General features: G+C 35.8%; 1 protein-coding gene across 1 annotated transcript; it reads left to right on the top strand.

Moving 5' to 3' along the window:
* The first annotated feature begins 10856 nt into the window (after positions 1–10856).
* Positions 10857–12770, top strand: LOC125582228. The gene is made up of 3 exons (XM_048748813.1): positions 10857–10875; positions 11034–11560; positions 11771–12770. The coding sequence occupies exons 1-3, from the start codon at positions 10857–10859 to the stop codon at positions 12758–12760; spliced, it is 1536 nt and encodes a 511-aa protein (XP_048604770.1). The 3' UTR covers positions 12761–12770.
* Positions 12771–18793: the final 6023 nt, after the last annotated feature.

Genomic DNA, 18793 nt, shown 5'->3' with positions numbered 1-18793 from the left:
GAGAGTTGTCCCGATGAACTACATCATCCTTTTGGCAACGACACGGCCTGATACGTGAAATGGCAGCCCAGATCTTGTGTAGCATGTCGTTGTTTGTCTTTATGCTCTGATCTCTCCAATGTTGTTGCTGGCGCGAAGTGGCGTTCGGTGGAAGCTCTTGCAGCTTGTACTGGCTGGAGTCTGATGGGAGTAGCTGATGGGGTTGTGAATCATCTGGAATGGCTTGTGCAGCCTCATCTTGTCCTTCTTCATCAACCACGCCCTTGCCTTTGGTCTGATATTTTGGCGTGAAGAAGGATGGCTTGTCTACTAGTGCGGTAGCAGGGGGTAGAAACTCAACTGCAGCCTCTGAAAGTAGAGCAGTCAGGCCGATCTGAGGCAGGTGGCAGTAGAGTGTTTTCTTCGCTCGGTCCTGGAATACGTAGACGTAAGGACCATCCCGATCGATCCTCGAGTGGGGACCAGCTATGAACTCCTTACTTACTAGAGAAATGACATCCAGGTAGTTCCAAGCAATGTTGTTCGATCTGTCCAGTGCTACCTGGTGGTTCTCACAGTCTACACCCACATGTCTAAGGATCCGAGTAATCACTGCACCAAATCCACATGCATTGCTCTTGGATTTGGTTACTTTCCCCTTGTATCCTGCTAAGTTTGCGGCCAGCACCGCTCCCATGTTGAAGGCAGTAGCAGGTGGGAATGTAGAGTTTCCAAATGCCGGTAGCAAATGCCTCACACCTTGGTACAGGAGGCACAACTCCCATTGCGTGACTGATGCGGCTGTGGTTGTCCCGTATAGCAATGAGCCAATGAGGCGTGTCGCATATCTCAGTACTGGGCTCCGGATAAGTGACTCCTTTGCCTGAGAAGATCTATAAACCCCTGTGCCAATCGTTTCCCAGAAGTTCAACAGCTCTGAAGTCCAATAAAGACCATATGTCCTCTCCCCCGCACTCAATCCAAATAGTCCGCAGAGGTCTGTGAAAGATACCTCATAGTATACTTTCTGCACTACGAATGCCAGAAAACCTTCCTGATGGCTATCATCGGGACGGGTGACGTATGCGGATGCTATGAACTGGCGTACCAACTCCGGATAAGTGGGTTCCTTGAGGTTGCATAGTTGGCCTAGACCCATGTTCTGGAACAGTCCTTCAATGTCTGCTTTGATTCCCAATATTGTCATCGTCTCAGGACATGCTAGTTGTGTAGCCGGAACGGCTACCTTCTTCATGTTGTTGTAGTGGGTGGTATCAGACTTATCCCACTTCTTTGGCCTTTGCTTCTCCAGCTGTGACGAACCCGCTTCTTGTGTGTTTTTCTTTGCTGATGTTTTCGTGCGCTTCATTCTCTACAAAATAGAATCATTGCTCTCAACATGGTTATAATCAATTAAGAAGGCAAAGCTGAACATGAAAATGAAAAGCAAAATCGAGTTGTGATAAAAAAAAACGAAATTGAAAAAAATTCTCTATCCCTAAATCATCTCAAATCATGTTCCAAACTCGTTGATCACAGACAATTGTGTTCTATTCCATGTTTAAACATCTGTTTCATGCATATTTGATCAAGGAATCAACACGGAAATAAGAAATTCACAAAACCCAAAAAATTGCTCAAGAACACGATTTCAGAATGTGGAGATTCGCGGAGTATACCTGTCTTAGGGTGAAGACGAGTGTAGGAATCAGGTAGAGCTCGAAAAATCAAGTGGAATAGAGCCCAAAATTGTTCAAATCGGATGATTATAGAGAGAGAAAGGGGGGGGCGAATTATAGGGGAAATCGGAGGGGATGAGAGTTCTAAGGTTTAGATCCAAAAAAGGTCGGGTTTTGCCTTATAATTCTGTTTTCCGAACACGCATCGATCGATGCGTTTTGTTTCTATAACGCATCGATCGATCACATTCTTACGGCCCGGGCCATCTTGGTAATCGATCGATGCGTTTTTGTTCTATAACGCATCGATCGATGCGTTTTTAAAAAAACATACAAGATTTTCCGAGGAAATTCCGAGGAACAATTCAGATTGTCGATCGATCGATGGGATACTCTCATCGATCGATCACAATCTTACGGCCCGGTCCATCCTAGTAATCGATCGATGCGTTTGTGTTCTATAACGCATCGATCGATGCATTTTTAAAAAAACATACAAGATTTTCCGACGAAATTCCGAGGAACAATTCAGATTGTCGATAGATCGATGGGTTACTCTCATCGATCGATCACAATCTTACGGCCCCGTAAATCCTAGTAATCGATCGATGCGTTTTTGTTCTATAACGCATCGATCGATGCATTTTTAAAAAAACATACAAGATTTTCCGATGAAATTCCGAGGAACAATTCAGATTGTCGATAGATCGATGGGTTAATCTCATCGATCGATCACAATCTTACGGCCCGGTCCATCCTAGTAATCGATCGATGCGTTTTTGTTCTATAACGCATCGATCGATGCATTTTTAAAAAAACATACAAGATTTTCCGAGGAAATTCCGAGGAACAATTCAGATTGTCGATAGATCGATGGGATACTCTCATCGATCGATCACAATCTTACGGCCCGGGCCATCTTAGTAATCGATCGATTTGTTTTTGTTCAAAAACGCATCGATCGATGCGTTTTTTTAAAAAAAATTACGTTTTGAAACCCCAAACACTAGTTCGTCGGAATTTCCTCGGAATATTCCGAGGAAATTTCGAGGAAGAAGAGGGTTTCGTCGGAGTTCCCTCGGAATAATCCGAGGAAATTCCGAGGAAATAGGGTTTTTAAACCGAAAACAACGTTTTGCCGTTTGAATAACACCTATATAACCCTTATTAAGTGTCTTACGTTCATTATGAAGTCAAAAATTTGTTCCTTACCGTATAATTAACACTTTTCCGATTGTATGAACGAAATCTCGCAACATAAGAGAAACACTTATACCTTTTAACGAACGGTAAAGGGAATACTTTCAATTAGTTTTGAAATTTGTTATTTCATGGTTTATGCTCATGTATACAAAGAATCCTCAATGGTATGCATTACAATTGTATAAGAAATGAAATACGGCAAAAAAAATTGATGTTTTGAAACCCCAAACACTAGTTCCTCGGTATTTCCTCGGAATATTCCGAGGAAATTCCGACGGATATTTTACTATCTGTCGGAATTTCCTCGGAATATTTTCATTTTACCGGGCAAATATTTCGCGAAAATTGAAATTAGAATTCCGACGGAATTCCGACGGATAATGTCCGTCGGACCCTAGGTTTTATAACCACGAGCCCCTTCTTCTTCCCCATTTCTCTCTTCTTCCTCTGCGCGACTCCTCTCTTTCTCTCCGGCGATTTCCCCCTGAAATCCGACGATATCTCCGGCGATCTCCCTCTTCTCTTACACAAATCATGTAAGGACCCTATCCCACTCTCTTAGGTTCTATTTGTTAGGTTTTTGTGTAGTTTTGATAGATTTTTGTTAGGGTGATTGGTTAGGATTGTGATTTGGTTGTATAATAGGTTTAGAATTGTGATTTGGTTGAATAATTTGTTTTGTTGAATTGATTTAGAATTTTTTTATAATTTTTTTATTTTTTGTATTTATAAAATCAATTTTTGTATATAAAATCGATTTTTGTATTTTACAAAACGATTTTTCTATATAAATTCGATTTTTTGGATTTTACAAAAAAAAATTTCTATATAAATTCGATTTTTTGGATTTTACAAAACATTTTAATTATTAAACAATTTTTATTTATTAAAACTATTTTTGTTTATTAGAACTATTTTTATATATTTATTAAAAAAATTTAATATATATAAATCTTTTTCTGTGATTAAATTATTTGGGATTTTTTTTTTATAAAAAATTAATTTATATATTTCTGTATTTATTAAATATATATTTTTTAATTTACAGGTCTCATGATGATCAGACCCGGCCTCGACAGCGTCGTGGTCGTGGTGGTACGGGGAGCCAGTCTCGGGATTCCAGCCATTTTCAGGATTCCCCTTCGCCCCACAGCTCCAACCATACATCTCCCTCTGCTGCACCCGCTCATGCTCCTCTCGCTCCCGCTGCTGCATCCGCTCCTGTTCCTCCGGGTCCTCCGGGAGTGATGAGGGTTGCGGAGTTGGTTCAACAGCCCGGTCGTGACCATCTTCCGTATCTCACTCCGTATCCACATGGACGGGGTCAAACATGGTAATTAAACATTTTTTTTTCTTTAAATTTGGATTCATTATTAACCGTTTGTTCTTTTAATAAGGTTCAACCGATCCGGGAACGGGATCAGCGCATGGATCAACCGTATGATGTACTCGGCCCTCGACAGTGGACATCCGACTTTCACTCACTTCCCAACCGACAAGCAGGTTCTGTGGTTTCGTCAGTTTGCGGTAAGTATTCTAATTTTTTACTTATATTTTTAATCTTTAATATAAATTTTCTACTAATTGTGTTTTTTTTTCAGCAAGAGTTCAACTGGAATTCCGATGAGACGCTCTTTATCTATCACCACTTCGTCCATAAAGTAATGGACAACTATGGGAAGCAGATCCACGAGTGGAAGAAGAAGTGGGAAATCAATAAGGTTCGATTTAATTTATTAAACAATTTTTTAATTTATTAAACTATTTTTTAATTTATTAAACTTTTTCTTTTTTTTTTAATTAAAAGGTCCCAAAGTCGATGAACGATACGGTCTGGAAGGAGTTGTGTGCGCATTGGGATAAGGAGGAGACGAAAGAAACTTCTTCCACCAACTCCACCAACCGCAGGAGCGACCGTAAAGGGAAGGGCATCTACAAGCATAACTTGGGTGCTCAATCTATTGCCACTCTCGGAGATCGCATGGTAAGTTCAACCGCTTTTTCTTCAATTATTTGAGTTTCAGAATTTAAATTTATTGTGCATTTCTTCTAATTTCTAATGTTTCTTTAATTTTATGTTTTTTTTCAAGGCGGAAGAAAATGATGGCGAGCCGGTCGATGATCTCGCCCTAATGAGGAGGGCGTATACCAACAAGAAGACCGGCCAGATTGATGACGGTCTTGTGAGGGACGTGGTCGACCTGGTCCAAACTCAGGTGGTAGACGAAGTGTCTCAGCTTCAAACCGAGGATGACGCTTCGACGGCTTCGACCAACTTGTCCCGGTTTCGAATCAACGAAATCGTTGAATCCGTAAGTTCTTTTTTTTTAAAGTTCAATTCATTTATTTCTTGGTTTAAATTTCTAAATTTGGCTTTTTTCTATTCAGTCGGTTCCAAAGAAGAAGGGACGTTTGTTCGGTTTGGGTCGTCGCACCCGGTCGGTTCCTCCTTCTGCACCACCGCCCTTTGTTGATCCAGAAGTACTTACGGCTCAGTTGAAGGACAAAGATGATCGAATATCTTTGTTGGAGACCCAGATGGCGGCTCAACAGGCGGGCTATGAGGCACAGAGGAGGCTGAACCAGCAAATGATGGAGATGATGCAGAGGATGTACCCGAACGAGGTGTTCCCGGACGTGCCAGACCCGTAGTTTTTTTTCCCCAATCTCGGAATGTTTTATTTTTATTTGTGAAACTTTGAATATTAATTAGTATGATTTCAATTTTACTTTTAATTTCATATTTTCGAATTTAAATTTCAGAAATTTTATTTTTTCAAAAAAATTAATATTTTTTACATTTCGAGGAAATTAATTATATTTTTCACTACATCGATCGATGCGTTTTTGAACAAAAACGCATCGATCGATCCGTTTTTTTTAAAAAATATAGCGAGGGACATTTCCCTCGGAATTTTCCGAGGGACAACTCCCTCGGAAAATTCCGAGGAACGGATCCCTCGGAATATACCGAGGGAATAGTTCCTCGGAATAAACCGAGGAAAAAGTCCGTCGGTATACTCCTATCGATCGATGTATATATGTCCAAACACGCATCGATCGATGAACTTCCGAGGAATTATCCCGACGAAGTTCTACCTCGGTATATTCCGAGGACTTTTCCGACAAACAAGGGATCCTCGGAATTTCCTCGGAATTCCGTCGGAAAATTCCGAGGGATTTCAGAGGAAAAAAGAAATTCCGAGGAATTATTTCCGACGACGTATTTCGTCGGAATTGCGTCGGAATAACGATATTCCGACGAAATTCCGACGATTTTTTCCCTCAGAATCCTTGATGTTTTCTTGTAGTGTTTGTTAGTTCTCAAGGAACAAAGTAAGAAAGGATGAGAACTTAACATCCACCCACATGTTGCACTAATCTACATAAGATGCATGTGCACTAAGTTCCATGAGTTTGTAAGTTCTCTTTGAAAGTGACCGTCTGTTCAACATCCACATTGTATTTTTGAAGTGACTTAATCGACAAAGGTCATTATATATGCGGTGAACTACCACCTCACACATTTCCCTTCCTTCATACATGGATTCTGCAACGATGACATACTCATATTCATCAAATGAGTTGAGATAGTCGATTTGGCTTATGGATGTGATGGAGGTTAGGGAGAATCTACATAATCAGATTGGTGCTCTTGATTGTCTCATTAGGTTTAAAAAGTCGTTGTTTTTGAAGTTTGCTATAACACTGCTTTTTGAATTTTGCGTTTAGTTCACAATTCGCGTCTGTTTGTTAAAATCTAATTGGGTATGAACTAAAGTTTGTTATTAATGTACCATGTTTAAACTCGAGACTTTAACTCACAAAGATAATATCATACACAATAGAAAACAACATGAATGAAAATAAGTAATGAAATAATTTTTTGTATAAAGACCCTAAGGTGATGATTGTTTCATTAGTTTTTAGTTTTAGTTTTTGGATTTTAGATTCGAGTTTTTAGATTTTAGATTCGAGTTTTTGATTTTCAGGTTTTTGTTTTTGATTTTTAGTTTTTGGTTTTAGCTTTTGGTTTTTAGATTTTGATTTTGATTTTGGTTTTTGGTTTTGCTGTATTTATAGTTTTTCAGAAAATAATTAGTACATTAGCTTATAATAATACATCAAAATAGCAATAACATATTTAGAATTTACCATTAAAATTTATAAAAATATTATAATTACTATTTAAATATAAAATGAAGTAACATGTTTTTAATTATTTTTTTTATAAAAAAAATTATATTATAGTAAAGTATAAATCATAAAATATATATATAAGTTACACAAAATTAAATATTTAAAAATTGGAATCTATTTAGAAAAATTTCTTATATAATTTTTTTTTTAGTGTTTAAAGCTATATAAATATTATTTTCTGCATGTGTTGTTAGTTATTAAATCTTCATTGGATGAAAAATGGTTTTAAAAAACTAATAATTAATAAAATATGTGAAAATTATATTTTTACAATTATTTTTTAAAAAATTTATAGTATTATAATAAATAAGAAATCAAAATATGTAGAATTTTATTAAAACATTATGTTTGTTAAAAAGAAATTAAAATATATTAATTTATTTTCCAATTAGTGATTTTTTTAAGAAAGAATTTTACTAAAATTGTAAAATATTAATATATATAAATAATAAAAGAAAAGTACGTAAGTAAGGAGTTTAACAAACATATGTATTTAACTAGTGTTGTTATATTATATTTATATATTTAAAAAAGGTAGTCGTGCATATCTTTAAAAACCAACAAAACATGGATTTTGGTTTTTCATAGAAAACTTGGTTAAACATCTAAAATCTAGTTTCCCTATTTTATAGGAAAAATCTTTTGTCAAAATCTTGATTGGCAACAAAATCAGTTTTAGTTTTCCTAAATTGTAGGGAATCACTTTTAGAAAAATCTTGATTGGACAAAAATGTAGTTTTTGAAAAACAAAAACCAAAAACTTATTTAAAATCTACAAACAATCAACCTTTTAAGTATATTGGAGATATACTACATATCTCCATGAGTTTTATAACCTACTAGGCTTGGTCCACGCTTCGCGCGTAAATTTATTCTGCTTAACATGTTTTTAGTTTTATCTTATATTTATTGTATATCACTATTGAAAATTAGTAATTTAGGTGAGATAACCAACAAATAATTCACTAACTAACCAAAATTACTCTATCTCTCTCTACTTTTTCTCTACAAACTTTTTTTTTGGTTATTTTACAATTAAGCCCTATCATTTTTTTGTGTTTTTGTTAAAAAAAATTTATTCTTCATTTCAGTTAGACATTTAATATAATATTTGAGATAATTTGGATAAGGCTATATTCTAATTCCATTTTGGTAATATTGATGATTTACCTTTTTGCTTTATTTTAAATATTTTAGTTTCACTTCTAGTCTTGTATGTTGTCTTTTGTTCAGATGGTGCAAGTATTTATCCAACCAGTATGTCAATATTCCTTATGTATTTTATTTTTAACCTTTACTTTTAGTTTAGGATTTTTATATTATTTATGCATATATCGTTATTTTGTGGTTTGAAAAAAAATTATTATCCATTTCCGTTATAACTTGTTTACTATAAAAAAATTATTTTCAGTCTTGTTATGGTTTTAAACGTTGTAATATGATTTTGAGATAATTAGAATATGGCTGCATTTTGATTTTATTTTGGCAGTAAAGATTATTTAATTTGTTTTCTTTATTTTAATTTTTATCAGTATGTTTTATATTATGTCTTTTGTTTGGACGTGCAACTATATTTTTTTCATTTTTTCTATCAGTACTGAAATTAGGTTGAGTTACTTTTTAATTCACAATGTTAATTTTATTTTTATATTTTTTATATTCATGTGATACAATAATTTTATTTCTCTTTTATATCATAAAAAATAATGTGTTGATTTATTGTATTAGTAGATGGTGTTGCATCTATTTGCTAATCATATACTTATTTTACTAAAAAAGTTTCATTAATATATAATTATTTTATTTTTATTTCTATATTCCTCGCATTTTTAATATGCGACGTATAAACATTTTCCAAATTATGTATGTGTGTAAATTTACCGTAAGTGATTTGAATTTTCATAAGAACTAATATATAAATATTAAAATTAATTTATGTGATTGAGATTATGTGTGTTTAAATTCATTAAAACAGGTTAGTAAATATATATTTTGTCATTAAAACACACAGATTAAAGATCTTTATTCTTTGAAAAAATATTCATGATATATCTCTTACTTTCAAAACGTTTATGTAGTTTTACATAAACTAGATCGTCTTCTGCGCTTCGCGCGGATAATTGCTTTTAAAATTTTACAATTAGTTTTATTATTTAATTATAGAATATTGCAGAATTTTCATATGTGCATAAACTATGTACTATGTAAAATATAGTATATGAGGGGAGACATGATTTGTTTTTTTTGTTGTTTGAGAGATTCATATATTTTCGCATTTTTGTAATTAATTTCTTTTTATTAGTTTGTCAAAATGCCAAAACTGAGTTTAAAATAGAAAGATAGTTTGGATGATGTTGGGAGTTGTCCGTTAGTGTTTCCTAAAATATTATGTTCTGACTTCTTCTGAGATGAGCTATATATGGGATGTGTAACTCTAACTCATGTATTGAATCTGACTTTTATCTTTCTTTTGACGTATGATTTTTATTGTCTTGTCAAAGTAAAAACGTGTAGCCTATAACGATAAGAGAAATATATTTCTTGTAAATAAGAGCTATTAATCAATATGTATTAACATTTAAATTTGTATTTGTTTCTATCCTTGTATATTTTGGGAATAATGTTTATCACCACAACGATTTTATATTTCCAGTTAGTTATGCTTTTCAGCTCCGTGAACAGAGATGCTTGGTTGTTCCAAAGTATATATATTTTTGTTAGATTTTATTATTTATGTTTTTATAGTAGTTCTTTGTTATTATTTTTACATTTTTTTTGTATATATACACATTAATTTTTTTCTCTACAATTTTTTTTTTGTTTTCATTAATCCTTGACCCTTTTTATCCCATATGAATATTTTTTTCCTAACTCTACTCGAATTGTAGTCATAAGGTTATTAGTAATGTCAATGTGTATGGTGAAAATTTTGTTCAAAAACGCACTGTTTTGCTACCAAAGGGCGACTGGCGATTTTTAAGCGACTGGAGATCTAGGGTTCTGAGCATGGCTTCGGCGCTGCCGCCGGACCCATTGGGGGTTGATACGGGTCAAAAGAATCAGGAAGGGGTTTCAAAGGGAGGAGTCGATACAGAGAAGGAGTTACAGTCACGGAAGATAGTTGCATCAAGGGCCACATCGTGGGTCGATGCGACAAAGGAGAAAAAGGTCCTACGGAAATATGAACTGGACATCACAAATCAGGAGGGTCATCTAAACGTGGAGATTCCAGATGAAGTGGTTGTCAACGCAAACCGAATTTGGGAAGATTTTTTGATTGGGAAGTTTCTGGATACAGCACCTCACATCGCTAAGATCCACGCTGTTGTCAACAAAATTTGGAGAGGGAGGAAAGGGGCAACTTGTGGAGGTTCACGGAGTGGATTCAACCACAATGAAATTCCGAGTCTCAGACCCTACTATGAGAACTCGAATCCTAAGAAGAGGAATGTGGAACATTGCCAACATACCATTAGTGGTCTCCAAGTGGACTCCGGATGAGCTAAAGGAGAAGCCTGAGGTTCAATCGATTCCACTATGGGTCTACTTAAAAAACGTTCCGATGAATATGTACTCATGGGAGGGATTGAGTTTTATCACAAGCGCAGTGGGGCATCCGGTAAAGCTTCATCCTGAAACAGCATCATGTTCGAATTTCAAGCTTGCAAAAATCTTTGTCAAAGCAGATTTATCAACGGAGCTGCCTACGAAGATCAATTTCACCAAGAATGGGGTTTCTTCACTTGTGGAGTTCATCTAGCCTTGGTTACCAGATCACTGCCATACTTGTAGTAAATGGGGCCATGTGGAGAAGGTTTGTGTGATGAATAAGAAGGGTGGTTCATCAAAATCTGTCACGGAGATAATAAAAGAAGGGTATGAAGAAGGAAAGGCTAGAGAGGAACTGAATTCAAAGAAAGGAGAAGGAAGAGAAAAAGAAAAAAATACTTGAGAATACAAAAACGAGTGAAGAGTTAGAAGAAATAGAAGAAGGGGAAGTAGTAAAAGGTTGGCTAAATGCTACTCCTGGGAAAACAAGCAAGAGCCCCAAGACTAAATCTCTTGAGTATGGTCAGGTGAAAATAGCAACGCGATTCTCAGCTTTGGTTGATGTGGATGATAATGGCAACTTAAGGGATCAGGAAGAAGGAATGGACAAGGGAGTCGTTGAAGGTTCTACAGGTTTTGAAATTACTGAAGTTAATGAAGCTACTGATGTTAATGTTACTGAAGTTGCTGAGGTTACTGAAGCTGTTGAGGTTACTGAAGTTAATGAAGTTACTGAAGTCTTTAAGGCTACTGAAGTTTTGGAGGATGCTACTGAAGTTCTGGAGGATGATAACACTAAAGCTACTGAAGATACAGATAGTAATGGAAGGGTGGTAGTAGAGGATATGAAGAAGAAAACTGATGCGCATACTGAGCCGAGAACTGCAGAAAGGATCAGTTTTGCAGATAAGGTTAAACAAGGAATGATTGCGGAGAACTCTGGGGCATCTGTGGGGGGGGGGGGGAATCCTTCGACCTTCTCTCCCTAGGGTGTCAAAGACGAATCACAAGATCTTCCCTGGAAGCACAGGCAAGGAAGTGGAAAACCCAGGTACCCTGGGAAAAAGGTCGCGTAAAACATCTCAATGACAGGATTCTTCTAGAATATGAGAGGGTTCAACAAATACTCAAAACATATGGTCGTCCAAAATTGGATATAGAATAAGGGGCTTCAGTTTGGAGCGCTGCTGGAAACTAGAGTAAAGGAAAGTAAGTCGGAGCGTATAGTTTCATCAGTTTTTAAGGGCTGGTCTTTTGTAAATAACTATGAGTTCAATCGGAAAGGAAGAATCTGGGTTCTTTGGAGTCCACAGATGAGGGTCACACCAGTTTTTAAGTCAGATCAGATGATAACGGTTTCTGTTCTTGCGGAGGGGGAAACAGAGGAGTTCTTATGTTCCTTTGTCTATGCAGAAAACACAATTGAAAGGAGGAAGGAGCTATGGGACGACATTAAAGCTCATCAGAACTCTCCTATGTTCAGAAATAAGGAATGGATCATCATGGGGGATTTTAACGATATACTTGAAGAAGATGAACACTCGAATCACCAAGTTGCGGGTCTATCTACACCTGGAATGAGGGATTTTGAAGAAGTCATTCAATATTGCAGTCTAACTGACATGGGGTATCAGGGGCCAAAATTTACGTGGTGTAACAAGCGCGAAGAAGGGATCATATGCAAGAAGCTGGACCGAATTTTGGTTAATGAAACCTGGTTAAATCAACGCACTCAAGCATATGGGGTTTTTGAGGCAGGAGGTTGTTCTGATCATCTCAGGGGACGATTCCATCTGAAACCTGAGGCAACAGGGAAACAGAAGCCTTTCAAATTCACTAATGCTCTCGCAGAAATGCCAGAGCTTCTTGCTGTTGTTAAAGACTACTGGAAAGACACACAGCCTTTGTTTGTCTCAACGTCTGCGCTATACCGCTTCTCAAAGTCTCTCAAAGCTCTAAAGCCTTTGATTAGACACTTGAGTAAAGCAAAGTTGGGTGAATTATCAAGGAAGGTTAAAGAAGCTTACCAGGAACTTCGCGATAAACAAGAGAAAGTGCTTAACGACCCGAGCCAAGACACCACACGAGCAGAGTTGGTGGCAGCTGAGAGATGGCAGAGAATCTCAGCAATTGAAGAGAAACTTCTATAACAACGGTCGAAACTCCACTGGCTCAAAGTTGGCGACAACAACAATAAGGCTTTTCACAGTGCTGCAAAGGTAAGGGAGGTAAGAAACGCCATTAGGGAAATAAAATTCCCTTCTGGAGCTGTGGTTACGACGCATGAGGAAATCAAAAATGAGGCGGAGAGATTTTTCACAGATTTCCTCACCTATGAGCCATCTGACATTCAGAGCACAACAGTTGCAGAGTTTCAGGAGTTTTTGCCTTTCAGATGCAGCGAAGCTGAAAGATCAATGCTAACAAAGCCAGTAACAGAGGAGGAGATTCGAGAAGTTCTGTTCCATATGCCGAGTAATAAATCCCCGGGGCCAGACGGTTTCACTCCTGGATTCTTCAAGACCTCTTGGAGTGTCATTGCAAAGGATTTCACAGTGGCGGTTCAGTCCTTCTTCAGTAAAGGATTCTTACCAAAGGGACTGAACTCTACCATCCTGGCTCTTATACCCAAAAAAGATTCTGCTACCGAGATGAAGGACTATAGACCAATCTCCTGCTGCAATGTATTGTACAAGATCATATCAAAGATCATTGCAAACAGACTCAAAGCCACTCTCCCTCAGTGCATCTCGCCAAATCAACCAGCCTTCATAAAAGACAGATTATTAGTGGAGAATCTTCTGCTTGCAACCGAGATTGTCAAGGACTACCATCGAGATGATATCTCTCCAAGATGTGCGATGAAGATCGACATTGTGAAAGCTTTCGATTCTGTTAACTGGAAGTTTCTCCTGGACACATTGAGAGCTCTGAACATCCCGGAGGAGTTTATCCATTGGATCAAGTTGTGTGTCTGTACTGCATCTTTCTCAGTGCAAGTCAACGGGGAGCTCGCAGGTTTTTTCCAAAGCAAGAGGGGCTTGCGTCAGGGGTGCGCCTTATCCCCCTACCTCTTTGTTATCTGCATCAATGTCTTATCTCGCATGCTAGACAAAGCTGCAGAAAGGAAGCACTTTCGATATCACCCTCGCTGCCAGAACATTCTTCTAACACACTTGTGTTTTGCTGACGACCTTATGGTCTTCACTGATGGCACAAAGCGATCTAGAAGGTGTTCTTAGGGTGTTTGATGATTTTGCTGCGATCTCGGGTCTAAAGATTTGTCTCGAAAAGTCCACTCTGTATATTGCTGGAACCACGGTATCTGATCAAGAGGAGATTCACAGTAGCTTCCCTTTTGCTTCAGGAAAATTACCTGTGCGCTACATGGGATTCCCTTTGCTCACAAAACGCATGACAGTTCAAGATTACTTGCCTTTGGTCGAGAAAGTCCGCAAAAGAATGAAATCTTGGACGGGGAGATTTCTATCACATGCTGATCGCTTGCAACTAATCAAATCAGTTATCACAAGTCTCACAAAATTCTGGATGCAAGCATTTCGACTACCCAGTAGCTGTCTGAAGGACATAGAAAGGTTGTGCTCAGCTTTTATGTGGTCGGGACCTGAACTGAAGACTAGTAAAGCAAAGGTAAGCTGGAGAGTTTAGGACTTCGGCCGCTGAAGGAAGTGAATACAGTCCACACCTTAAATTAATATGGAGGATTCACTCAACAAAAGACTCGCTTTGGGTCCAGTGGGTGAAATGCTATTTGATTTGGAAAGGATCCTTCTGGTCAGTAAAAGAAAACACCAGCTCGGGATCATGGGTGTGGAGGAAACTTTTCAGGCTTAGGGACACTGTGAAACAATTTCTTCGAAGGGAAGTCAAAAATGGGCAGGACACTTCATTTTGGTACGACACATGGTCAAAACTTGGTCGTCTAAAGTATGTGTTGGGAGAGAGAGGCATCATTGTAATGGGAAACTCTGGAAATGCAGTGGTCGCTGATGTTTTGGGAAATCATAGAAGAAGAAGGCATAGAGAGAGGATTCTTAATGAGATTGAGGATGAGATTGAAACACTGAGGCTTGAACCTAGCCAAGATGAGGACATTCCTCTTTGGAAACAGAAGGAGGGAATTTATGCAAACATGTTCTCCTCAAAGAAAACATGGTTGCAGCTGCGGACTTTTTCTTCATCATGCGAGTGGAGCAGAGGCATCTGGTTCTCGCAGTCAACACCAAAATACTCCTTTTTGGTCTGGGTTGCTCTGCGTAACAGGCTACAAACATGTGATCGGATGCAGATGTGGAATGGGTTGGTTAATCCGGTGTGTGTTCTCTGCAATGAAGCAAACGAAACCTGCAGCCATCTGTTCTTTAGCTGCAGGTTCTCAAAACAGATTTAGAAGGCACTGGAGGGAAGTATTCTTCATGGAGGGTTTACTACGGAATGGAATGACATAGTAGCGATGGTTTCCAATACAGGTCTATCGCCTACAAAGCAATTCCTTCTCCGATATACTTTTCAGGCCATGGTTCATGCAGTGTGGAGAGAAAGAAATGCTCGTAGGCATGGAGAACAACCACAAGCTGCGAGCACTATAACAAAGTTTGTGGACAAAACAATTCGCCTGAAGTTGCTTATGGTAAAGGAGCTGGGACATAAGTATCTCGAAGAGGGGTTAAGTACATGGTTTGGGACCAGAGAGACAAGTTCTTAAAAGAGTTTTCATAGAATTTAGAGTAAATGGATAGCTTAATACAAAAATATGATGCACTTGATGTATAAAGGTTTTGATTGAATAAAATTTTACATTCATTCAAAAAAATAAAAACTTCGTTCATAATTTTGTCATGTCATCTCTATCACCTTTTAAATAATGTTTCTATATAGTAGTAATTTCAATTACGGAGAAAAGTACATTTTGGACAATAAAAGTAATCATGGTCATAAGCTGTCAAATACGTTTTCAATATTTTAATCTTGTTCTAGTCCTGATCTTCAAACCATTTGTAAACTTCATATCGCTCTGTTGTTCAATTTTAAATGCTCGGCTCATACATCTCTGCCAAAAAAAAAAGCAAACAAAAAGCATCATGCAAAGAACTTTCAAGTTTTTCTTTTGGTTTAAAGAACTTTCAAGTTATTCAACGTGTTAAACTATTTCATGCTTCTCCAATCTAGAGCATCTCCAAAAACACTCTCTATTTTAGAGTTTCCAAAACTTTATATTTGAAGTTTCAAAGTGTTTTTTTCCAAAAACAAAACTTCAAATTTAACTTTAAAATTATTTGTAATTTACACTATGATCTTTATATTTGTCATAATTAATATAAATTCATAAAACTTTAATAAATAACTAGCACATATATAAAAATATTACAGTAACATTAATTAATAAAATCTTACGGTAAAATATAAAATTATAAATATAAATATAATTAAATATGAAATACAAACAAAATACCAAATTAATCCATAAAATTATTTCCATAATACTTCATCTTCGGTTACAGAAAATTGGTTTGGACAATATTTTAAAGGTTCCGGAGCAAATTTTTTAGACTACTAGTGTTGTTATAATATTTAAATTTGCGTGATAATTATGTCTTCATGTATCTTTTTAAATTTGTTTTTATTAAGTTTCTTTTGTAATATTCTTGTTGTCTAATTCTAGTTTTAAAATATTATAAATCTTATTTTAAAAATTTTGTTTAATTTTATGGGTAAAAGTTTAATTTATAAAAATAATTTTGAAATATTTATGATATATAAAAGTTTTAAGGATTAAAATGGTAAATGAGAAAATACATAAGAATCATAAATGTGATGTATAATTAATTATAAGGACCAAAATGCAAATAAAAATATGAAACTTCAAATTTAGAGTTTTGAGTTTCATTCTTTAAAACTCTAAATTTGAAGTTTTAAAATTCCTTTTTGTAGGGTAAAAAACTCTATATTTGAAGTTATAGAGTTTCTTTTGGAGTTGGTCTTATAAAAGACAATTTGGAATTAGGAAACGTTAGATATTGCAAGCATGCAATGTAACTGTCAACTTTCATCGGTTTCTGAGAAAGGGAAAAGTTAGAAAATAAATATATTTGAATATATGTATGTTCTTTTATTTAAGTTTGGTGAATATATGTATGTTGTATTTAGATTTTAAAAAATTTAGTTCTTCTTATATTTAATGACTCATTTGCCCGGGGTTTTCAAATAAAATTTAATTAAATTGAGATTTTGTTTATTTATATTTAAATATCTGTTATATAATATTGTACCAATTACAAAAAATAATGGGTAGATTTAAATTTGTTAATGTATTTTTGTCAGACAAATTTAGAATGGTAAGAGCTCACAATTGGTTGTAACTTTACTACCCTATTAAATTTTGCTGTAATTTTATGTTTGATATAATCAAGTAGAAGTAAAAACAAAACTCATAATTTGTTGTAGTTTTATTATTGGAATCATATATGATGAAAATGATGAATATAAGTTAATTAAACTTTAATTATAATATTTGTACTCTTAATCTTAGATAATTTAGGCTATTATATACAACAATTATTAGCTTATAATTGATTTTTGTCTTTAAGTTTTGATTTCCAAGATAGAAAATATTGTTTTATACACTTTTTACCTTATGACTTCCAAACATTTCTTAAAACATGATTATATGACTAATAAAGTGAGTAATATAGAAAAATCTTAGTTGGAATCATTTTATTTATTCGCACCAGTATGAAAGTTATGATATCATTTGAATTTGAATATGCTGTATTTAAAATCATTTTCTACCAACTGAGATAGTTGAAATGAGAGAAGTTTGATCACCTGAAAAATTCTAAATGTCCTTAGTTATAGTAAAAATAGATAATCAACTTAATTTTCACTGCACATCAGTTTATTGCGTCCAAAGTATCCGTCGAATGTTCTATTTGAGGTGTCTCGTTACTTTTTTTTCCTCTTAAATTCCATCACCCTCTTTTCTTTCAGTCCTCAGTTTTAGTTTTGATTTGAACCACTTCGTTTCTCACATGCATGTTCTTATAGAGTATAATGACCACCAACGCTAAGATTCTCTTGAAGATATTCTTCATGAACCATCAAGTTCTACGACTCAGGATTATAAGCGAGTAAAATCAGTAAACCAAAACTAAGACCATTCTCCTTGGAAGATGCAAGAGAATCTCCCTAGTCAGTATCTATTCGTTTGTGTTACTCCAAATTTTGTTGATCATTCACTTGTATCTCTTGAGCCTCTCTTCTTTTTCCTCTCAAGATAACTTGGCCACCCAATGGTGACTCTCGGCCTCTGTTTTCTCTGCAGCTTCTCACCTCTGCCACCCGATGTTATCTCATTGTTTCTGTTCCTGCGTATTCTTTTGCGCCTCTCAAAATCTGAATGTAACTGTTCCTGCATATTTTCTAGAGTATTAGCTACGATATTTTTTGAATCAAAGGAAACATATTAGTTCAAGAACTTAGAATCATACAGTGTTGGAATCAGTAAAACAGGACTTGTCTAAATGAGTTTTCTCAAGTTCAGAATACTCGTCCAGAATAGCACGCCTCGTAATGCAACACTACATATTTTGTAGCTTAGAGTCCCTGTAATATGTTTTCCAAGATATTGAAATTAGGTGACCATATTCCTTTCAAAGTAGACAAAATTATTAGTGGAAATAAGAACTATTGTTAATTTTATTATATTGCAACAGAACAATATAACATAAAAGATTTTGGATATGAAGCTTACCATCTTTTTCTTTACTTGCCGGTTCTAACTTAACCCTAGGAGTGGTAGTGTAAAGCAATTAACAATTATCACATAGACTGAACTGAAAAACATTTCAAAAGTGCCTCTTTCTATAAGTTGAGTTATCACCAGATGAGAGATCATTTCTTCCCTTCTTCATACTTTTGATCATGTGAATCTCGATACAATGAGCTACAGTTAAAAAAGAAGAATTCATGAGAGACGTTTCACTTTTGAAATCAAATCAAGAAGCATGAGCAAATCTATGTACAGAAGAAGAATCATACGACAATCATGGCTCTTTTTGTGAAGAACTTCCAAACCTTTGAACAAGCTTCCACCACATAATGAAAGGGAAAATCACATAAAAAATCTTTAAGGTGGCAGTCACTTACACTTTAAACCCTCAAAA

The sequence above is a fragment of the Brassica napus genome, chromosome C2, assembly GCF_020379485.1.
Source record: "Brassica napus cultivar Da-Ae chromosome C2, Da-Ae, whole genome shotgun sequence".
Lineage (NCBI taxonomy): Eukaryota > Viridiplantae > Streptophyta > Magnoliopsida > Brassicales > Brassicaceae > Brassica > Brassica napus.
This window is presented reverse-complemented; position numbering and strand designations above follow the sequence as displayed.

What these genes read in the sequence shown, in the direction of transcription:
- LOC125582228 (XM_048748813.1), top strand. An exon ending in CGGAGAACTCTGGGGCATCT is followed by an intron (nt 11,561 to 11,770) that starts GTGGGGGGGGGG and finishes AATTGGATATAG; the next exon opens with AATAAGGGGCTTCAGTTTGG.